This window comes from Scomber scombrus, chromosome 3 (genome assembly GCF_963691925.1).
Source record: "Scomber scombrus chromosome 3, fScoSco1.1, whole genome shotgun sequence".
Classification (NCBI taxonomy): Eukaryota; Metazoa; Chordata; class Actinopteri; order Scombriformes; family Scombridae; genus Scomber; species Scomber scombrus.
The window spans coordinates 24441005-24464303 of record NC_084972.1 but is presented as its reverse complement, the minus strand read 5'-3'; the positions used below and the strand labels follow the sequence as shown (position 1 = coordinate 24464303).

The following is a 23299-nucleotide window of genomic DNA, read 5'->3' as shown; positions in this document are numbered from 1 at the left end:
GATGTCAAACCTATTGCTCATAATCCAGTGCCCTGCATACTAGTGGTCTAGCAAACTATAACAATTATATTTAAAAAAACAACACAAAGTTTGGATGAAATTTTTAGTTCAATAAATGCTTTATTCAGTTCAATAAGTGCAATAATAGCTATGTCATTAGCTCGTGGAGACTTGTCTGCCCAGCCGTTGTTGCAGTAGAAAAGATGGAGGATGTGTCAGGACCAACATGGTAAATGGTGGCAACATGCTGTCTGGATGTCAGGTCAGTCTTGTATATGCTATTTTCTGCTCAATAATGTTATTTTCCTGCAGGGATCTCAAGCACTATGTGTAGTACAATGATACACATTTCTTTGATGGGTACACAGTGCCAGCTAGTGGATGCTTAAAAAATCGATGCATATGTGCACAGTGGCTACTACTGCAACAGAAGAGGCCTACTGTATCTGCCTGCACCTCAGCCTATGTCAGAAAATGAATCTAAGCTGATAAAGTACACATTGATAAATAAAGTATTGATAAGTAGAGGAGAAGCTCACCCAGTCTAAGTTTCAGTATTGGTACATTGTGTCCATAGCTGAATGTCTCTACATTTTCCTTACTCCTGGTCTTTCTGCCAACTTGCTGCCGCCTCCCTGTCATGTATTCCAATTTTAAGCCGATTTAGTGGATACTGCTTAATATTTAATAACAGACTACATGAGGCATTGACTAACCTCGTGAAACCAAAAGAAAAAACCATAGGTGGTAGATAAATAAAATATGTTTAATTTACGTCATAAATTACTTTTGGTAATTTAATGTTATGACACTTTCTATAATAATAGTGTATGTGGAATCCATTACACTTATTTACAGCTGAAGAACAAAATATATACAATGAGTCCTACATTCACTGTATTGGGATCATACAGTATAGTACTGTGATCAAATTTGCTTTTGCATTCAAACACACCACATAGTGTTACATATTTAAAGGAGGCTGTTCATCAAGGCACAACAGAGCATTAAAAAAGATATAACAGTAAAAATATAAAGCACTGTTGTAAGTAAAAAGAAGCACTGTATAAATATCTTTTCAGTTTATCAAATTTCTCTGCAACCATACTGAGACCCTGAGCTCCATATAACTTTTCACAAATCTTATCAGAACATGAACATTGTGTCCAGGTTCGTGTTCTTTCAGAAATAAAAAATTGAAATTAAGCTGAAACTGTTTGCAGCAAATATGTGATTGTTTATGCAAAATAGTTAAATTTTATTGCATTGTTGTGTCATTATTTTTCCTCAGCCTATCGTCTGTATTGTAATTTCACGCCTACTTTATATGCGGTTTGCATATTTATACAATTTTCCATTTCACTGGTAAAGCTTTTCCCTTGCTGCAGCTTGCATAGTTAATTCCCACAGTCAAGTTACTCGACCAAAGTCAGTAGATCAGTTTGGATCTGTGTTTGGCACTCCTGCAGTACTCTGTGTTACCAGTCGATTACTGTATTTCAAACTGTGACAAATTGCACATATGCCCTGACATGTTGCAGTTTGAGGCTCCGCTTGCAGACATCACACCATGCCTTCGATGGTCTCCAGCTTCGGGGAACGCTCAACCTCAGTTTGTTGTGTTTCCTGTTGCCTGCAGACCTGCTGGTAATCTTTCAGCACTGCTACGACCTCGTCATGTCCGAACTGCATGGCATCATCGACTGGGAGGTTTCCCCACCTGCATGGCAATGAGTAAAGCTCACAATGAGGGAGAGAAATCAAAAACAGAAGACAGATCGCGGAGACATATCAATTGTGCAAATGTATTTATTCAATTATGGATTCTCTGTACGATTTATATGGTGAGGAGCTTCAACACTCAAAAGGTCCAAATGTGCAATGTCCCAATCCAATTTATATTTTTTTATTGATTTACTTTTGATATCTATTTTATATGCTTGTTTATTTTAGTATCTCTGGCTTTCAGGGAATTGTAAATTTGCAATTGATATTTTACTTTCATTCAGACCTTTTTGTTAACCAGGTAATGGATTATTCTCCACAAAATAAAGAAAAGGGCAGAAAAAAATTATATTGATTTTATCTGAAGACAAATCTGAGAAAACACAACTAGAAGTGAAAATATTTGATCATGATCAAAAACGTAAAATGAAGAGTAGTACAAATATTAGATAATCAAAGCTACAGATACAAAGACAAATGATACAGATGACAATCTCACCTGTCTTCTACAAATGGATCCACTTTGCAGGTTTCAGTGAGGAACTTCACCACATCTATGTGACCTGAGAATAAACATAAAATATGACTGTTTATTTCCCAAAAGCAAAGTAATGCAACATCAACCACCCTCTTGAAAATAACTCCACCCAAAACTAAACGTACAATTTTATCTAATAGCATGAACAAAGTGTGTGTGGGAGATATTTCTCTGAAAGTAAAATATAGCTTATAAGAATACAAAATACATGAAATAACTGATGTATGTTTATTTCCTCCAGCTGCAATCCAACTCACCATCAGGTTTAGGAGTGCATAGCTCTGCTTTTTCCATTAGGAAGAAAGCAGTTATTACTCCCATTTCTATCTTTTGAACGAATGGCTTGTTCACAAGGCTTCTTTTGTAAAATGTTGCTGTTGAGGACACTGAAGTGGAGCTTTAAATCCGTGCTGTGAATAAACTAGACCAGACCACAAGATAAATAATCGAACATATGGTGCTCTGTGAGGGTTTATGGGCTGATTCATTAGTGGTTTTGTTTAATGTGAGCCAGAGGTACAGTGACTCTCTAGTTAATCATGAGAACAAATGAAGTGGAAACCAATTAGCACTAATTAAAGCTGTGTGTCAGTCACAGATCTCGAAATCTTTCAGCCAGATAACGTAAACATAAAACGTTCAAAGCAAACACAGTTACAAAATTAAAAGGCTAGACTTTAATCACAGCAACAAGTGTCATTTCATAAAATGCAAGTGAAATATAATTTTCATTTCAACTAAGTTTAACAAGTGTCATTTTGTGTCACAAACATGTTCTTGGGTCAAACAATTCTCATTTAATAAGACATATTTTAAAGATGATATCTGTAACTTTCCACAACTTTCCTCATCTTGGAACTAACTGCAAGTATGCCGGCGCCTGTAGTGACAGACTTTTTATAGTGTCTCACCTCATCGCTGGTACACAGTTATCTAGTAGAGCGAAATGTCATTGATATCGCACCTGTTCCATCAGCCAGGCCACGATAGTACAGGCGTGACTTGACAACCCGATCAACATTTCTCTGCAGAGTTTACAACATCTCTAATTACAGTAAATGTGCCAGGCTTTGTGCTGTACCATATATCACCATAAATGATATCATTTCAGCTTCAACATGTTTGAGTAGTTTGACACTATTTTGAACAGCAGTATTTTATTGGAATTTTTGAACTCAAAAGTGATTGTATGTTGTCTCATATTTTATTGGAGTTTTCACCATTTAAACAAATGGTATCTTTTACCTTTAAAGGCTGAACATCTATGTGTGCTAGATTCTCCAAATCCTCGATTCGATTTTATTTTGGATTTTAAGGTCACGATTCGATTCGATTCTCAATTCTTTTTTTTGGGTCCTTTTAGCACAGATGCCTATGCCATTTTTTGGACTAGTCATGAGTGATATAATATTCTTTGCAATGTACCACACTAAGGCCCTACAGTCAAAATTAAATAATTTATTAGCAATATAATGTAACAATAACTTGTTTCAGCAGTCAATTGGAAACTTACTATAAACAAAAGAATCATGTAGTGACCCTTTTGTAACTGCAGTGTGCACTCTTCATATTAGATGATATTCAAGTTCATAATAAAACAAAAACTAAATTAAAACAGTCTAATGTCCATAGACATCCCTGAACAATCAAGTGTCTTAACTGTCCTAACAGTGTCCTAATTGTATCCTAACAGTAGCATCTCTGGTGCTACAAATACTCCTATAGCGTTAGTTATTGCTTTAGTGCAGACATCCCAACTCTCACGGAAGTTCCGGGAGTGTCCCGCATATTGATAGTGGCTCCTTAACGCCCGCAAATTATATACAATCTCCCGGAATCTGCAGCGAGCAAGCAAGAGTGCGCGCTAGAGAGTGTCTATCAATGCAGCGCGTGTGAGAGCAAAGCGTCCTGATAGCTCTCTGTGTTGCTGCTTATTAGACCAATCGCATCCTTTGCTGCCAGTCTGCTTTATGTTGATATCATTTTGATTGTTGCTCATTCACTAAATACAACTTTATAACCAGTGATAAACTGAAGATGTGAAGCTCACCCTCTGCAGCAGCGATGTGGAGTGCTGTTCGGGAATCATAGTCTTTCAGATCCATGTCCATGGATGAAAGTGCAAACCTGAGGAGATAAAGACTTTAAAAGTTGCTTTTGGGTACACAAAATCTTTTATGAGTTAATAAAAACTGTCTTCATCCCACCTTGTAATATATATACAGAATAGAATAATATATTTAGTATATAAGCATTTAGGTTTTACTTTTACTTTAGAAAGTAAGAAACACTTTTTTTTCACCTACTGATTGGTGATTAAGGGAAAACATTTCACCATGTAATTGTATTATATATTGATGCATTCAGTTATGTTTTTTTATTTCTTGGATAACCTTTCACTACATGTAGGCAGTTTGGGGCTCCATAAATGACATGAAAGATATGAGGGAGTATTTTTAGCTAATAGAATAACATGCGATTAGATATAAATATATGCTTTTTTAATATATCATCTAGATGCAATATTTGTGTGTGCTGTAGGATTTTTTTCACCAGGATTTTGGAGAGTTGAGGAGAGTTGAACTATAGACATGTGGAAAATTGAAGGAAAAACCAAAATGAATAAGTGGAGAAACATATGATGCTTCCACAGAACAGACAGAGGGACAGTGAAATCTTTATGTGAGTATGAAAATTATGTGAATTATGTTTTAGCCTCCGCAGTCATCATTTTGAATGACATCCTTGACAGCGCTCTCCACCACCACCATCGAAACAGCAATGTGTTTTGGATAAAATGTTCATCCCTCCAGTAGAGACGCCAAGGAGTACTGATTGTTTTCCATGTAACTTGTACAACACCAGGCCAGTTTAAATATTCTGAAAGACATTTATTATATATGACAAACAATACTCAGGCTTGCTTGTAATGTACCTTCTCAAGGCTGACACATCTCCACTATAGGCAGCGAACATCAAGTTGAAAACAGACTTGTTCTGAAAACACAGGAAAGTGACGTAAACCCAGAGGCACAAAACACAAACAGAACAAAACAAGAAAGAAACAAACCCTGTCATCGCCATCCTGTCTGCGAGGATCCTGCTTCTTCACAAAGTGCCTCAAGTTGTCATAATTGTGGAAATTGAAGAGTGACACAAGCTCCTGAGGACGGCAAGATACAGTATTTACATTGCGTAATTTAAGAGGAACACACACTATTAAATTATAGTTGATTCCTAAGAAACAAAATTAAAACCTGTGAAGTCACTGGGAGGTAAAATCTGAAGCTGCTACATCACAGGAGGCTGATTTAATGTCATTACTCAAGAGTCACAAATTATTTACTGTGTTCTGGCGCTCATTTTGACCACTTTCCACAATTATTTCTCAGCAGGGCACTACTTGATTAACATCTTAAAGATATTAATGCTTGGAACCTAAACTTTCATGCTTCAGGCTTTGGTAAAAAGTCAACTGATTAGTCTAACTGAGAAAGTAATCTTTTTTTTTCTGCAATGAAGGCCAAGATGAGAATATATCTGTGGCAAAACAAATTACATAAAAATGATTTTGAGGTCATATTCACATTAAACCTCTACACATTATGAGCTTACGCTACCTTTTCTCCAGAAAACGGTCCAAATGTTAAAAAACAAAAGGCAGGGTGTAAGTCTTGCTCTTGCCTGACAGAAGTGTATTCCTCGGACGCTGTTTCCAACTCTGTCCAGTGGAGGAGACCAACACATCACTCCCATGACGTTGGGGATCACCAGCAGTACTGCACCGGATACTCCGGATTTGGCAGGCAAGCCCACCTGGCAGATGAGAAGCTGAATGTGTGATTTGTTTCAGGCAAATGCACAAACCACCATTTCCTTCACAGCTTAGGCTAACTTATCACAGCGAACAGTCATTTATCATTCTGCAAATGTCATTTCCTTTTGTATGGGGTTGGTGCTGTGGTGCCAAACATCTCCCCACATTACTCACATGAAAAGCCATCTGCCCAGAGAAGTCATACATGCCACACGAGTGCATGAGACTCAAGGTGTTTCGCACTGCCTCTGCGCTCAGGACATGCTCGCCTGTGATTGGACAGATCCCTCCGTTGGCCAGAGTGGCTGCCATGATACTACCTGACTCGCAGGTCACTTCGATGGAGCAAAGCTAGGAGCAACAGAGGGTTTATGAAGTGAAAGTACTGAAACTGTTTACATTACAGCTTAAACAATCAATATCAGGATCAACAAGAATAACAAAACGGCTGTTTAAAGATTCTGTTCACAGAGGAACGGTTTACTGTACCTGGAAGTAAAAGTCCAGGGCATCGATCATATCCGCACCCGGAGGAAAACACTGGAAAATGAAATATGATCATCATGAGTTTTCAACACAGCACTGTGCAGACTGAACATGGCCACCCCTGTATACATGAGTTAAATATTTACACAAAAAACAAGAGAGGATGCCAGAGGTTTATAATCCTAGGTAATATACACAATTGTAAATCTTAATGTTTTATTTATTTTGCTTTGATTTCACCTAATTGCATTTTGTATCAATCTTAATTAGAATTTGATGATTCATACTAATTTGATTAGTATTTCATGTTGATTCGACCCCCTACCTACAGCAGTGCTTCCATGTTAAACATTCAGACTGATTGAGGGATCTCACCTCCCAGGCTTGGATCCAGAAGGAGGCTTTGGTTTCCCTACAGTTTCATAGGGTTTTATAATCATCTTTATTCTGGCCTCTTACATGGTGCCAGTTTGCCTTTGGAGACCATTTCAAGGGATTCTGTCTTCAGTGAAGTATTTAAGTGTCTTGGGGTTTATGCGGTTCATGTGTGAGGGTAAAATGGGATGAGGAATATGAGCCCAAATTATTGGATTTACTTGTCAATCTACAATCCAACACTCAACTATGGCCATGAACTTTCAGCAGTGAACACAAGTATGAGAGAGCTAACAAAACAAGCTTCCTTTGCAGTGTGTCCTTAAGGACTGACTCTTGGCCAGACGTGGATAAAGAAATATGTGAGAATGTTATGCTTATGAATGTTTCTATGAATGTTTCTTTAAAAAATATAAGATTATCCTTCACATTGTAAACATAATAAGCTTTCTATAGTAGTTATGCAAACCTTGAACAAATGTGTGACATGTTAACACAAATATGAATGAAAATAGTTGGACATAGTTATCTGAGTATTGAGCTTGATCTCAAGGAGAGGCAACATGCATTTAAAAGACTCACAATTCCACATATTCAGCACTGTAGCAAAGCAGTATCTAACTGACCTTCTTCTCTTTCATGTAGTATCCAATAGCAAAATTTCTGTCGCCTGTTTCTTTTTCAGACTGGAACCTGAGACACAGAGGAAGAGGAGGTCAATATTAAATCATCAATAATGCAACAGCTCAATGGACACGCACTCTGCCTAACACAGTAACTCATCTGACAGAGGTGTGCTAAAATAAGATATAATGATGAAATATTTCTAAATTACTTGACAATACACTCACGTGGCATTGCTGAATCCAACATACTCTTGACCTGTCATCTTTTTCACAAACTCCATAACCTAAGGAAACAAAATAAAAAAGGATGTCTGGGTCCCAATGAGATAATCGTGCCACATTTTCATATTCATGGATTTAACAGACAAGAAAATTTAAGTCAAATCACTTACATAGTCAAACTTCTCTGCCTTGTTCGAACGAGGCTGTAGACAAAGTGAGAGCCAGTTGTTCATGTAAAAATACGCCGTAATTACAATTACCAAATTCAAGCAATTCCCACAGTCACGAATATGACATCTGTACGACTAATTACACGGTGTGAAACAATGCATGAATGTATCAGTGATTGCATAATTTAGCTTTTTTATAATCAGATGGGACATAAAGAGGAGAGACAAGCAGTCATTATGACTTGCAGAGCTCAGGTAGAGTTCAGGCAGACTACAGACAAAATATGATACTATCGATCGTGGTTTTGTGAATGTGAGTCTGAACAGCAGTCATATTCAGTTAATGAGGTATAATTTCACAAAATGTGTCATTCGCTAGGTGTTTTTATGTTATATTAATAACTTGCTACAGCTGCTTTATGACATATCCCTCAGGCCTTGTCATAAAGATCATCACCGCATCGCCAGACTCACTCAACAACCTGCGGGCTGACAAATTACCATATTGCACATTACAGGGTCTCACAGGGCTGGTAGGATTTGTTCCTCATCTACAATAAATCGCTGATTTTCTCGAAAACAAAAACAAGGTGATTGTTTTTCCAGAAAGTTTTGGTAATGTTCCAGTTGGAAATGTTGAAAATCATCAGCAAAACTAAAAAAAGCGCTTAACAATTAAATAACATTGATGTGTATGGATGTATTTTTTTTGTATAATCTCATTTTGTATCCCTTTCTGTCATAATTAATGTTTTTTCCTGACTTGGAATACAGAAAAATGTTACGATTTTCCACAAATGACATGACCAGTGGGAATTCTATTAACTACATGTGATGACTCATCCGTTACAGAGCGGGCCGTACATGTTCATCTGTTTACCTTGATAAGAGAGCTGATCACTATGGCCCCAGCATTCACCATGGGGTTGTGCGGTTTATCTGGGAGAGGGGACAAGATAAGGCACAATGTTGATGAGGAGTACTACACTGAATGACTAAAAATGTAACATAACAAAACACCAAGGAGAAGATTTTATAAAGTCATGAAGGGACCTGAGGTATGAAGCAATGTGTAGCATGTTCACACTGACGTGCACATCTATTAAAAAACAACACAAATACAGTGAAAGAACACCACAATCAATTCAAACATTCACATTACAAACATGGTCTACTTGAGCTGTTGTCATGGGGATAAAAAGAAACAAAAATATAATAATATAGCCAGTTTGATATGAGTTTGTTTGCCTATGAAGAGAGAAATTAACTGACGTTTCCAATACTTCAAAATTTTAAGTTTGGAGTCAAAGACCATGCCCAAATTACAAAAGTCAAAGTTTTTGACAAGATATGATGTGGTTGTATTAAATAATCTTGGGAAGCGACATAATCTTTCCAGGGAGTGATAACACTGATGCAGTCAGCTAAAAAAAAAAAGAAAAGAAGGAGAAATAATCTGGTGCAGCAGACAAATCTACTCATATCTCATAGATTTTCTTCCCCAGCTGATTTAAACTAGAAGTGTCATTTCCTCACACTGACTACAGGGTGATGTAAGCTTTTGCTATCAAATGGGACAGTGATGAGGCCTTACACACCTTCATCATCAAGTGAGAGCATGTTGAACTTGAGTCCGCTGGGCTCCATGCCGACATAACGGTGAACCATATCTGTTCCCGCTTCATGGACGGCAATGGCATACTGCAGGGGCTTCACGCACGACTGCAGGCAGAACGGCAGCTTGGTGTCGCCTACTGAGTGTCTGCAGGAAGGAGACAGAGCAGACGTCAAGTCCTACACGATATGAAAAAAATCACTTGTCTGGTATCACTGCATGCAACAGATTTATACCTTTAAACTCTACAGTTCTACCACATATTATCTTTTAGCTGTTTGTTGCATAAGCATAAGGGTGTCCATATGTGCACTTGGCACCAGGACACCCTAGGCCGCAGTTCGATGATTGACTTTGTAGTCGTGTAGTCGGACTTGCGGCCGCATGTCTTGGACACTCGGGCGAAGAGAGGGGCGGAGCTGTCAACTGATCACCACCTGGTGGTGATTTGGCTCCGATGGTGGGGGAGGATGCCGGTCAGACCTGGCAGACCTAAACGCATTGTGAGGGTCTGCTGGGAACGTCTGGCAGAGTCTCCTGTCAGAGAGAGCTTCAATTCCCACCTCCGGGAGAACTTTGACCATGTACCGGGGGAGGCGAGGGACATTGAGTCCGAGTGGGCCATGTTCCGCGCCTCCATTGTCAAGGCGGCTGACCGGTCCTGTGGCCGCAAGGTGGTCGGTGCCTGTCGTGGCGGCAATACCCGAACCCGCTGGTGGACACCGGCGGTGAGGGATGCCGTCACGCTGAAGAAGGAGTCCTATAGGGCCTTTTTGGCCTGTGGGACTCCGGAGGCAGCAGGCAGGTACCGGCAGGCCAAGCGGGGGGCTGCGGCAGTCGCTGAGGCAAAAACCCAGACATGGGAGGAGTTCGGTGAGGCCATGGAGAACGACTTCCGGACGGCTTCGAAGAGGTTCTGGACCACCATCCGGCGTCTCAGGAGGGGGAAGCAGTGCACCGTCAATACTGTGTATGGGGCTGACGGTGCCCTGCTGACCTCGACTCGGGACGTCGTGGATCAGTGGAAGGAATACTTCGAAGACCTCCTCAATACCACCGACACGCCTTCCGGTAAGGAAGCAGGGCCTGGGGACCCGGGTGTGGGCTCTCCTATCTCTGGGGCTGAGGTCGCCGAGGTGGTCAAGAAGCTCCTCGGTGGCAAGGCCCCGGGGGTGGATGAGATCCGCCCGGAGTTCCTCAAGGCCCTGGATGTTGTGGGGCTGTCATGGTTGACACGACTCTGCAACATCGCGTGGACATCGGGGGCAGTGCCTCTGGATTGGCAAACTGGGGTGGTGGTCCCTCTTTTTAAGAAGGGGGACCAGAGGGTGTGTTCCAACTATAGGGGGATCACACTCCTCAGCCTCCCTGGTAAGGTCTATTCAGGGGTACTGGAGAGGAGGGTCCGTCGGATAGTCGAACCTCGGATTCAGGAGGAGCAATGTGGTTTTCGTCCGGGTCGTGGAACTGTGGACCAGCTCTACACCCTCTGCAGGATCCTTGAGGGTGCATGGGAGTTTGCCCAACCAGTCCACATGTGCTTTGTGGACTTGGAAAAGGCATTCGACCGTGTCCCTCGGGGGGTCCTGTGGGGGGTTCTTCGGGAGTACGGGGTATCGGACCCCCTGATACAGGCCGTCCGTTCCCTGTACGACCGGTGTCAGAGCTTGGTCCGCATAGCTGGTAGTAAGTCGGACTCGTTTCCGGTGGGGGTTGGACTCCGCCAGGGCTGCCCTTTGTCACCGATCCTGTTCATAATTTTTATGGAGGCGTCTGCAGTAATGCGGGCTCTGCACAGATCCGTCGTGGTGAAGAGAGAGCTGAGCCGAAAGGCGAAGCTCTCGATTTACCAGTCGATCTTCGTTCCTACCCTCACCTATGGTCATGAGCTTTGGGTAGTGACCGAAAGAACGAGATCGCGGGTACAAGCGGCCGAAATGAGCTTCCTCCGTAGGGTGGTAGGGCTCTCCCTTAGAGATAGGGTGAGAAGCTCGGTCATCCGGGAGGAGCTCGGAGTAGATCCGCTGCTCCTCCGCGTTGAGAAGAGCCAGATGAGGTGGCTCGGGCATCTAGTTAGGATGCCTCCCGGACGCCTCCCAGGTGAGGTGTTCAGGGCACGTCCCACCGGTAGGAGACCCCGGGGAAGACCCAGGACACGCTGGAGAGACTATGTCTCTCGGCTGGCCTGGGAACGCCTCGGGATCCCCCGGGAAGAGCTGGACGAAGTGGCTGGGGAGAGGGAAGTCTGGGCTTCCCTGCTTAGGCTGCTGCCCCCGCGACCCGACCCCGGATAAGCGGTAGAAGATGGATGGATGGATGGATGTTTGTTTAGACCAGGAGGCCTCGATGAAGTACGTCTCACTGCTGATAAGCTCTGCTCATAGCTTTCTCACATTTTAGAGATTTATCCTTTCTGACACTGTTGCAAACATGCTCAGTAGAGGGAAAAACAGCTTTAACACTAAGAACAAGTCTGAATCTGTATTCCTTACCTCTGGCCATCCACTGTACACAAAGACACTCCCCACAGTCCTGGACTAAACTTGGCCAGCTGGGGGATGTAGTTTGCAACCTAAGGGACCAAGATACATAAGAGAACCAGAGTCCAATCACAGTTTCATGTTCAAGAGTAAGTGTCTTCACTAAAGGTACTGCAGTAGTCAGTGGAATGGGAGCAAGCTTACTAGACATTTTCTGCATCATAATTCAATACCAGTGTTAAATTTACTACCAGCAAATAGTGCAAAGATAGCGTCAATTTAAAGAAAGCCAAGTCTATCTATAACTATAGTTTACTCTTTACTACACCATTTATAGAACATATTACAATGTGTAAAATATATATTAAAAATCTGTATTCAGACATGTGAAAGGAATGAATAATACTGTTTCTGTGTTTCTACACCCATTCCTAAAATACAGAAGACCTGGAAATTATACATTTTTTCCCATTCAATCCATTTCTGATCCATTTTCTATTTTAATATAATAAAGGAAAAGGAATTATTTAAGTACGATCATCGTTGAAATGCTTACCACTCCATCATTTTGCTTTTGCACTGTGTGGTAGATCTCGTTTATTTTTTGTGCAAACACATCAAACTCTGGGATGATAAATTTCTGCCTGAAGGCCTGAATAAGCAGGATGATGTTTCCACCAACACACCTGAAAGCAGAATAAAACAAAGTATGCAGAGTTACTCAGGGGCACTTAGTAAAAATTAAATCCTGTATGTAATATTACCTTAGTGCATATGCACTCAACGAGCACATTATTATAAACACCTGTGCAATCTAATGCAATCCTATACAACTGCTCTGTTATAAATTCTACTTTTATGAAGCTTATACATGTTCAGTTTTTGTTGCCAGAAATTTGATAATTTTCTTCATGTTTACTTTATGTTTATACTTTATGTTGATTATTAAGGTCATAGTAGGTGGTGGATGCATTACATTGAAATGTGTTCTTATTACATTGTCTGCCAATTAACATACATGAGGCAGGCTAAATATAAAGAACACTTTGGCGTGAATTAGATTGCACATGTGTTCCTGATAAAGTGCTCAGTGAGTATATGTGTACTCTCTGTGAGTGTGTGTGTGTGTGTGTGTGTGTGTGTGTGTGTGTGTGTGTGTGTGTGTGTGTGTGTGTGTGTGTGTGTGTGTGTGTGTGTGTGTGTGTGTGTGAGCATGAGTGAATAGCAGCAGCTGCCAGCTATCAGCCTGAGTGACAAGTCTTTGCTTTGATCAACATGACAGTAAATAGAGCTGACATCTCCCGACACTCTACATAACACTGGCTTCTGCACCACAGGAAACCTCCACATTTTAGTTCATCAATTTAAAAGTAACATTTCACCACTTTTAGAACATTTTTTTTACTTTGATTAATGTCTATGTACACATGTAGCTTTTACTGAAGTACTGGTTTTAACATTCATTAACAACATGTGTTTTGGCCGCTATTATTACCTTTTTGATATAAATCATTTAAAAGTAACTACCTGGTTGACTGCAGATTCAAGACCTGACTGTTATCATATATTTACAATACAGCTGAAATATCAACAAATATTCATGACATCTATCGGGTGTACAGTGTATGAAAGTTTAATAATAATAATTGTAATGTATTACATTTTGTTACATTATGCAACATGTTATGTTTCTCCCTTCATATACACACAGTATTAGTCAAACATTTGGACACACTTGCTCATTCAAGTGAATGGGCAAGTGTGTCCAAACTTTTGACTGGTACTGGACACAGAGGAAGAGGGTGGGGTTAAAATGTAATGACCACCTTGTAGTATCATATGATTTAATAAAAACACTACCACAAACTAAAACGTGACCACACAGTCAAGTTAACACTTTTCAGACTCAGTCAGTCAGTAATGTTGAAGACAAAAGAATGAAAAGGACCGACAAAAGGAGTGACAGGCAGAGAGACAATCACATAGCAAGTCACAAACAACAAATCCTTCATTAAAATGGATTGTTGTTGGAAGGTCAGACTAAAAATAGTCCTCATGCCTGCACCAGGTGGATAATGGAAAACCAAACACCATGAGACAGTCAGTGTTGAGATTCAAGTCAGTTTTGAGGGGGCACATTAGAAGAACAACTCCCAGAAAAAGGCAACTCTTACAACAGAAATCCATTGTAATGTTTCCCAGTAAATACAGTTCGATAGCTTGAACACTGTTGCTCATTAGAACTGCCCAAATACGCTGTGTGTTCCTGTGTTTGAGTTGCTGAACTGCTGCATTAATATCTCTCAGTGTATGTCAAAACTGGAAATCCAGTAATACAGTATGTTGTGAGTTTTCTACAAAAGAGCACAGGACATAAAACTATACATCACTATCTGTGGTACAGTATTTGTGGGACAGCTGGTTAAAAAAAATCCCTTCATGTTAATCCCACCCCCTGGCCTTCAGGATGACGACACTACTGGACTAACAGTTAATTGCCAGATGCTGCGGTTTGTATTCAAAGGAGCAGTTCACCTTAGATCTGGAGATATTGGCTGTAGGTCATCCAAATGGATTAAAACCAAATAGCAGTTGTTTTTTGGCAATCAAAGCAGCAAAGATAAATAGTAAGTATGTTTCCAAATAAAATAGGACAGGTTTTAAGACAATGACAGTTGGTGGTGAGTGTACTTCTGTTCCTTAGATCCTTATCTGAATCAAGGGTCTAAGGATAGAGGATGTTGTACAGATTGCCTTGAATCTCAACTGAGGCAGATTTGTGATTTGTCATATTGAGCTACATAAATAAAAATGACTTGACTCTATGGATGATCAAAAACAACTTTATAATTTAAATTGGAAATAGATGTTGTAATATTTTGCTGCTTTGAACACCATAATCTAAACATCACAGAGCTTTATTACACTGGTGTTGGTTACAGCCAGTAAAACATCAGCATGCTTGACAAACAGCACTACAGGTGAAGAGGGAAATCTAATTTTATGGTGTTCTGGATTAAGCTGTTTTGCTGTTGTTGTAGTAAGCTATCCAGCCCTTTTAATAGTCTACATTTAGACTAAGTAGGAAAAACACAGGTGCTACTGAAGACAGTAAAGACTGCATCATCCCTATTTGTAGTGGCACTTTTAGTGAGTCAGCATTTTCTGTAACAGCATAAGAGGAAAGGAATTTATTACCCGGCTCGTTAATTATCAAACACGTAGTTGCCTTTCTCTACATACTATTCTATACTGTGTTGTGACATTGTTAGATTGGTAAATGTGTGCTGTTTTTAGTCTGTGCATATTCATAATTATTAATACATAATTAATTATGTATTAATCATTTTATTCAAGTTTTAGGTTGACTTTTTCAACATCTGAAAATGATCCTTTAAGGCTAACTCTGTCTCATTCATAGTTCATTTCTTTCCTGTTGATTAATGAGCGAATTCCCTGTAAAATAGATAAATAAAATAAATGATGGCTCAGTTGTATTCAAGTGTCGCAGCAAACCTTGACACTGAACCAACATGCATGCAGTATGCTGAAACTGAAGCAGCGAAATAGAATGAAGTCATGATTCACTTCATGTTTTTTTTACACCTGTGTTTTTCCTGCTGTGACGTCTGTCTGTTGGCTGATAAGTTTGTGCGTATGTTTGGTCAGGATGAATTCCAGTCAGCAGCTAGTGAATAATGATTTTAACTGATTTTTAAAAATGTTTTTATTCATTCCTAACCTCTTTCTAGATCCGTTGCTGTCTCACCTGTGGAAAAGGTCTCTGTCCATCATCACCTCACCAGTAGATTCCTTCACAGCTCTCCGGAGATTTTCCATGCACTCCTTCAGACGAGGGTCAGATGGATGAAGGCCAGTTTTCCTCAGGGCCTGCAAACAGAAGTGGTCTTTAGATATGCCCTCCGGTCTTATCCACAGTGTTGTGGTAAAAATAACTGAAGCAACCAACTCACTAAATCCAAACTGGTATTTTTTATATCTAAAATATGCTTTAAGTATTGAATGTCTGAGATGTATTGAGTCATTGTTTACCCTATCAAGCATTTGTTGACAGTGGCTGTTTCTTCAGCTACTTACTGAGGTAAAGTATGAGATGGGGACTTGTTCTTTCCCCTCTGTGATGGTGTAGAAAAGCATGTCCTCCACTCGAGAGCTGTGGGGCTTTGAATGCACATTCCTGGTGAAGTGAAGAGAAAACTCTTGAACAGACTTACAAATTATATATGATGTCATTTATGCACAGCTATTTTCAGATAAATAGCTTGCGTAACCAGCTTTGCTGTACAGTGAACAATATGAGATTTCAGATACATTTTCAAATACGTTAATATGAAAAACATACTTTATATACAAATGATCTCTTTGAAAGGTTGGTTGCAATTAGTTTGTGAGATGTTCTGGGGCTTGTTTTGGTTCATCAAGACCAGAGGTGAGTGTGGGAAAAGGGAGCCTCATTTATGCTTACGGCTGCACAGACCTAGGCACTGATTTATAGACTGCGTAGACAAAATACTTTCAGACTTTACACTTATTAAGTCTCAAATTACCACCACTGAAGTATACATTCCTGTGTATTCACTCTATTCTATCTTATATTTATTAATATTACCAACTGGGTTTAATGTTCTATCTTCTGTAGCTGCATTTTTTTTGTATGAAAGTTGCTGTGGAAGTAACGTTGTTATTATTGTTATTATTTGGAGCTCTAAATGTCATGTTGCTTTAAAAAAAACACCTCAAACCCAGTGCTGAATGCCAGATCTCATTTATAGCTTGACACTTCAGCTGATATTATCACCTTTGCAACACTAACTGTAATATCTAATTCAGTTCATCCATTAAAATACTCCTCTGTGTATCTACTGTGTGCATATACAGCTCATCATAAGTAGGCCAATGTAATGCACACATACTGAGCATATTCTGAATAATAACCAAACTCTTTTGTGCAATAAGTGGATGAGAACCCACAGCAGCAGCAGCAGGGAGGTGTTCATTTATCACTCAAAAACACTTACTTTTTCGGATGGGAATGATTCAAGTGTGTGGACGGTCGTCGCTGAGTCGCGGTTGTTGAGTTTGTGTTGATGCAACATGCTGGCTGGATGATGAAAACCTTCTTCGTCGCATCTATACTTTTGACGATCAGCTGGACAGAGCTGGTTGGACGCAGCGCTCTCAGGCAGTGCATGGCGACTGTGTTTCTTTTGGCGGTGAAGATTACAGCAGATAACGGTGGCAGCTTTTTTATTTTTTTTTAGGTGTTTGCGAGCGGCTCCTGCGAGGTCACTGACTTTCACATACAAAGTTTTGTTGCGTTCAGGTGTCGTCGGAAGTAACTGCCCTTTTCTTGTCATGAGCAAACAAGTATTGGCCTGCTGCGTAGGCTATGTGTAAAAGTGATGTATTTCATGCCTATGACTCATATTGTTTAAAGTTTCAGAAAATGTGGCTTGACATACTAAAAATGCACATGATATCAAAGTTATACAGCCACTGCAGTATGGCAGATATTTAATATTGCTTAACATTAATAAACAGACTTAAGAAAAAAAGAATTTTCCGAGGTGCACTTGAAAGCAGCAGGGTGTCTGTAATATATCACTGGCAAACATAGACTGGCAAACCACTTTCTGTTGCAGCTGTCACTTGACTGAAAGATACAGTGGCCAATGAGAGGCGAGGAATTTATTTTGACACACATCTGTTGTGAGAATGAAGTGTGTAAACTAGTTTTGATAATATTAGTATTTTGCTACCACAGAACTTTGAACTAATAAAAAAAAAAAAAATAGGCACCTAGTATTGTATCTGAATAAACTTGATATGCTATGAACTCAAAAGAACCTCACACCTGTCACCAACTCATCAGGGGTATTTAAGTCTGTGGGAGTCTTTGACCTACACGTGTCCAGCCAACTAACTTCTCAAGTTTATTATTGTGGTCACTACCAGTTGAACCTGGTCAGCACACATTTATATCTAATAGTAAGAACACAGTTAATCCCCACAAAATATGTTAATATTGACAAATAAAAAGGATAAAAAAGTAGGCATACTGGCTTTTTTTAACACCACATACAAATGATATCATTACAGTAATACTATAAATGTATCAGCCAGAATAAACTAGACTTTAATATTGTACCATTTAGAGAATAATGTATAATGGTGATCACAACATGCTTTCTTCTGTGTGTGGTGTTGCTTCACGGCCTTATGTGAATTTATAGCACCACCTGGTGAAATTTCCACTCAATGGTTTCAGGCTGTGAAATATAAACTAGTGTTACTTATAAACAGGCAGATGGAGCCAAATCCTGGTGAAACATAAATGTATGCTTATTCAAGTGTTTCTCATGAGTTCCAGTGTGAGTCTCTGAATGAGAAAAAACAACAAACATCTAAAATAATTACAGTCATGCCACTACAGTATACATAATGCTCTTGAAGATTTATAAAATGCTTGACTTTCACAAAAAATGCAGGAAAAATGCAGATGTTTGTTAAACCTGCATGACAGTTTGGCTTTATGCAATATGCATTGAAGAGGTTTCATAAGCTCCTCACATGAAAATCACCAAAACATGACACCACTTAGTTTTCATATGTGCATCTTTGTGTGGCTGCTTTCGAGACAATTTTATGTCCAAAAACCTTTCAGATATTTCTTTTATTTGTGTTGACAGTAGGCTGCCATTGTATTCTGGGAAACATATTCTTGATAGTAAAATCCTGTTTATTTTGCCTCTTATGGATAACAGTAATACACCATATGAAGGGACATAAATAACAGTGTCAAAAGGCACAGCATAGTGTTCAACAAAACATTAATTAAAAAGTATATCATACAGTTCAGTTTCATTATTTTCTTTCATTGTCTAAATGTCTCAACCAGACAAATACATGGTAGATTATGCACATATAAATATCAGTAACGGCGACATCAGATCATTGCATGGTCAGTGTAGATAAGGAATATGGTATTTTAAAAGTCAACCTCGTCACTGCAGCAAAACGACACAAACTGGCATGAAAAGGCTGATAACTTTAAAGGCATTTCTTCCAAGTCACCACGAGTTACACGCTCTTTGAGGGACGTGGCAGCACAAGCTTCAGCCCAATATCAACGACCCAGGAAGGCATGTAAGAGAGGGGGATCCAGATAAGCTTGGCATCCCAGCCGGCGCTGTATCTGGTGCGTGGGTAGGCAGAAGTGAGAGCGTGCTCCATGCAGCTGGTCACCTTGGTGAGGTCAGTGTCACAGATAGCATTCATGATCAAACGCTGGACTTTAATGTCTGAAAAAGACATTATCTGTCAATAAACAGATATTGTGTAGACAAAATGTTTGAACTTAATTGAATAAAATCCTGTGTTGTTCATTTCAGGAAAAAAACATTAATAAAAAAATGCATTAGATATACATAACTGGCATTAATTGTTAACTATCTGACTTATGGAAAAACTGGCAAAAAAAAATCATATTTCTTGTTCATTCATACTCATACTATTATTCAAAAACTCCAACTAATATAAATGTGATCAAAATTATACAGTATTAAACAAATGCAATATGCTGTGTGGCACATTTCAATTTCAATCATTACCTTTTCACTATAAAGAGGTGTAATCAACTGAACTTTTCTGCTTACACTTATCGAGGTACTTGTCTCCATAGGAGGCTTGTACTTCAGGGCTGAGCTGGTTCCACAACCGATGTAGCTCCCTTTCCAGGGGTTCGAGGCTAGTCACTGCAGTCTTGAAAAATCCCGGCTCAATGATGCATACGTTGATTCCAAAGTAGTTTATGTCTCTCCTGAAAACAGAAATACCAAATGCTCTGCGTGTAGACTAGCGTTGCATGTTAAATATTAGCTCATGACAGAAACTGTAAGGTTCTACTAAAATCTTAGCTTGAACACTTAAAAGAAGATATTTGTCATTGAAAAGAAGCACAGCTAATTTGAGTCTTTAAAAAGCAGTGAAGAATAGATCTTTTCTATAACATAAATTGTTTTCCCCATCAGAAAGCCAAATCTCTCTCATGGGACAATGAAGATTATAACTTGAGCAACTGTTTCTCCTTATAATCAGAACAAAGGTGAAGAAAAAACTCAGTGGGTTTAGAAAAGCTTTTCTTTGGATTAAATAAAACACAGTTGTACACATGTTGTCACATTATGCTATTATTTCATGTTGATGGGGACTTGGAGGCCTTACCTGAGGCAGTCAGAAAAAGACTCCACTGCAAACTTGGAGATGCAGTATCCACCACCATTTGCGGCCACCCTGCCCAACACTGATGCTACGTTCACAATGCGGCCTCGAGCCTTTTTGATGAGGGGCAAGAATGTCATCGTCATGGCAATCACTCCATTCATGTTGACTTTGAGTGTGCTATGAAAATCCTCTACTTTCATCCACTCTGAAGGTCCCATTGGCAATGAACGTCCAGCATTATTCACAATACCCCAAAGTCCTAAAAAGGAAATTACAGACAAAAGAGGAAAAATAGATATTTTATGATATATGTAGTACTGCCTTCTGAAATTTAATTAAGTGGGTCATCTTATATTTAACTAATCATCGCACACCTTTTTCACCAACTTCCTTCTTAGCCCACTCCATGGCTTTTTGGATGCTGTCCTGACTGGTCACATCTAGCAGGACAGTCTTCAAATAGGGCCCTGCCACTCTTTTCAGATCATCAGCTCCCTTTTCTGTGAGACAGCCAGCCAGCACGCGGAAACCTTTACGGTCGAGCTTCTTACAGAGCAGGTTTCCAAACCCTGTGTCACAGCCCGTCACAAAGACATACTTTGTAGTGATGTCCTCAATCTCCATGCTGTCTCTGTACAGCCAAACAATAATCCACAACACCACAAAGGTAGCGGCAATGCACAACCACGCATTTTCCCTGTAAGAGAAGAGAGCAAAGAAGTTTTGACAATACTTTCAGAGGATATTCTAGATGTGCAAGCTGGAGGGTAAAAGGTTAGGCTACAGCTGCCAAATTAATGTCCAGAATCTAGTGAAGCATTGATATTTCTTACCCTAAAAGGTCGTAGACAAACTGCTTATCCATGCTGCTTCCAGGATTAAAAGATTTTTGATCACCTGGAGGACTTAATGCTTGCTGAAAAAACATGTTGAGCAAATGTTACTAGGTACTGACATGGCAAACTGCCAAATCTGATTTTAAGGAATGTAATGGAAAGTAAAAATGCACTTACATCAGAAATCCCCATCAACAAACCCCCAAATGATTACTTAATATTGTAGGGCTTTATTTAAGGATGGAGCTGGTTTATTGAACCTTTTTGATACACAATGAATTTCTTCATTAGTCATTACTGGACAAGGCATTTGTAATACATATCTGCTTTGGGCACATGAGAAATCTTTGGATAATACTCTTAGAGAAGAAAGAAAGGTATTTGTGAGGGACGGGGAGCCAAGGGGTTAGAGGCGCATTGTTTTGAAGCATAAATGTAATGCCCGTGACAGAGCTGCTTAAGCTGCTCATTGCTGAAAACCAATTAGTTTTCAGATCTCTTGGTAAGAAAAACATCCCAAAAAATACTTTGGTAAGTTACCCATGATATCAAAACTGAACGCATGTAATTAGATACAGTATCCGTACTGCTGTTGTTGTCATCAGAACTTCAATTAAAACACATATTAAACACTATTCAATTATAAGTCCGGTTAAGAAGATTCAATATAGTTTGACAATATATATCTATATGTCCTGAGAATACCTTAATCATTTGCATAAATTAATATATGTTAATCAGATGAAACTAAGGAAATAAAAACCTAACATACTATTCACTGTAAGCTTTTCAGTATCATATTTAAACAAATTAATTCTTTGATTAAATTGATCTTACTTGTGATTATATTCACAGCAGGAAATCAGTGGATAAAAAACAACCTGCGCACACATGAAACAGAAAGTAATTTGTAATAATTTAGTGGTGAGAGAGATTTCTACAAAAAAACTGTGCTACCATACCTTTTCCTCTTTTAGAGAGGTGATGGATCTCCACAAGTTATCCGTTTTCTTTCCTTTCCCTTTCTGGTTATTCCACTGTCTTAACTCAGAGAGGCCGGTCGGAGAGAGGCTTTATCCCTGTGGTTTATCCCTTAAGACAAGTCCGCAATTGGTAATCCCCAATCCGTAACCATTTGTTTTGTGAATGTGTATGTGTGTGTGTGTGTGTTGAAGAAAAAAAAAGTGGTGGGAATTACAAAACACAGAGAATTTTCTGTACAATATGAGCACATAAAGTTTTTTAGATAAGAGTCTGTCTCACAGTTATCACGATACATTACTTTCATATCACATCAGGTTATTTTAAGAGACCTTGCCTTCACATTTTTAGAACATGACAGTTCTCAAGGTATACAAGCATAAGTACTTACGTTGTTATACGAACAAATTTATAATAATCCCATGTATTTAAACCCCTTAAACATGTTTATAATCTCAATGGCTTTTTCAGTTTGCTGAGCTGTTATATCATTTTTTAAGCTTAAAAAGTACTAACAATATATGCTATACTGTGTACTCTACAGTGTGGCTGTCTATATGTATTAGTGTTGAGATTAATCAGCTTGTACTGCAGAGATGCAGAATGTAAACAAAGTGGCCATTGTGCTGAAAATCTGTGGAAAGTGGCTGATCAAAGCATTATTTCAACAAACCCTGGTGCAACAAAGAGATGTATTGTGTATTAAAATGACTTGTTGAGCAATATCTCTTTAAAGAAATGTGCTTTAAGTTTCCTCCAGGTACAATTCTGTCAAACTGTTGTTTTAGATAAAGACATTTCTACACAGAGTGTGTATCACTTTTTTTCAGAAATACAGGCATACTTCTCTGCCACGTGATGTGCAAACTGAAGGATCAAGTCTGTTACCAACTGGTTCTTTATTCCAATAGAGTGCTTTAAAGACCAACGCTATTACGTGAATGATCTCAACAACCACGTGCACCGTGACATAACTTTCTTTCACGTCACACATTCCCTAAATTGTCCAATCTTACAGGGCAAATATTTATCCAGTTATTGTATTTAGCAGTTTACCAGTACTTTAGTTGCAAAACCCAAGTTTAAGACCTTGAATGCCCAATGTCATTCTGCCAACAGCTATAATTAAAGCCAAAAATGTATCCTTGACCCAGAAGTCCAATTCAACTAACAAAGTTTCCTTA

The 23299-nt window shown here is 39.3% G+C and overlaps 2 protein-coding genes across 2 annotated transcripts; both read right to left on the bottom strand.

The window, feature by feature from the left end:
* Positions 1-102: 102 nt before the first annotated feature.
* Positions 103-17380, bottom strand: gls2b (glutaminase 2b (liver, mitochondrial)). Its single transcript, XM_062443848.1, has 18 exons — positions 17094-17380; positions 16153-16252; positions 15824-15945; positions 12611-12740; positions 12067-12146; positions 9558-9721; positions 8840-8898; positions 7960-7992; positions 7793-7851; positions 7568-7634; positions 6570-6620; positions 6255-6431; positions 5948-6079; positions 5334-5426; positions 5199-5260; positions 4314-4390; positions 2225-2288; positions 103-1720 (listed from the first exon to the last, which is right to left on the bottom strand). Exons 1-18 carry the CDS (start codon positions 17264-17266, stop codon positions 1564-1566), a joined length of 1800 nt encoding a protein of 599 aa, XP_062299832.1. The 5' UTR covers positions 17267-17380; the 3' UTR covers positions 103-1563.
* A 1775-nt stretch (positions 17381-19155) lies between these two features.
* On the bottom strand, positions 19156-21163 carry rdh5 (retinol dehydrogenase 5 (11-cis/9-cis)). Its single transcript, XM_062415962.1, has 5 exons — positions 21132-21163; positions 20673-20995; positions 20299-20557; positions 19731-19894; positions 19156-19376 (listed from the first exon to the last, which is right to left on the bottom strand). The coding sequence occupies exons 1-5, from the start codon at positions 21161-21163 to the stop codon at positions 19156-19158; spliced, it is 999 nt and encodes a 332-aa protein (XP_062271946.1).
* Between the last annotated feature and the right edge of the window lie 2136 nt (positions 21164-23299).

What these genes read in the sequence shown, in the direction of transcription:
- gls2b (XM_062443848.1), bottom strand. Translation starts at nt 17,266, where the DNA reads ATGCACTGCCTGAGAGCGCTGCGTCCAACCAGCTCTGTCCAGCTGATC. An exon ending in AAAAGCAAAATGATGGAGTG is followed by an intron (nt 12,147 to 12,610) that starts GTAAGCATTTCA and finishes TTGGTCCCTTAG; the next exon opens with GTTGCAAACTACATCCCCCA. An exon ending in GTTGGATTCAGCAATGCCAC is followed by an intron (nt 7,635 to 7,792) that starts GTGAGTGTATTG and finishes TCTGTGTCTCAG; the next exon opens with GTTCCAGTCTGAAAAAGAAA.
- rdh5 (XM_062415962.1), bottom strand. Translation starts at nt 21,163, where the DNA reads ATGGATAAGCAGTTTGTCTACGACCTTTTAGG. An exon ending in GAAGGAAGTTGGTGAAAAAG is followed by an intron (nt 20,558 to 20,672) that starts GTGTGCGATGAT and finishes TTTCCTTTTTAG; the next exon opens with GACTTTGGGGTATTGTGAAT. An exon ending in AGACAAGTACCTCGATAAGT is followed by an intron (nt 19,377 to 19,730) that starts GTAAGCAGAAAA and finishes TGTCTTTTTCAG; the next exon opens with ACATTAAAGTCCAGCGTTTG.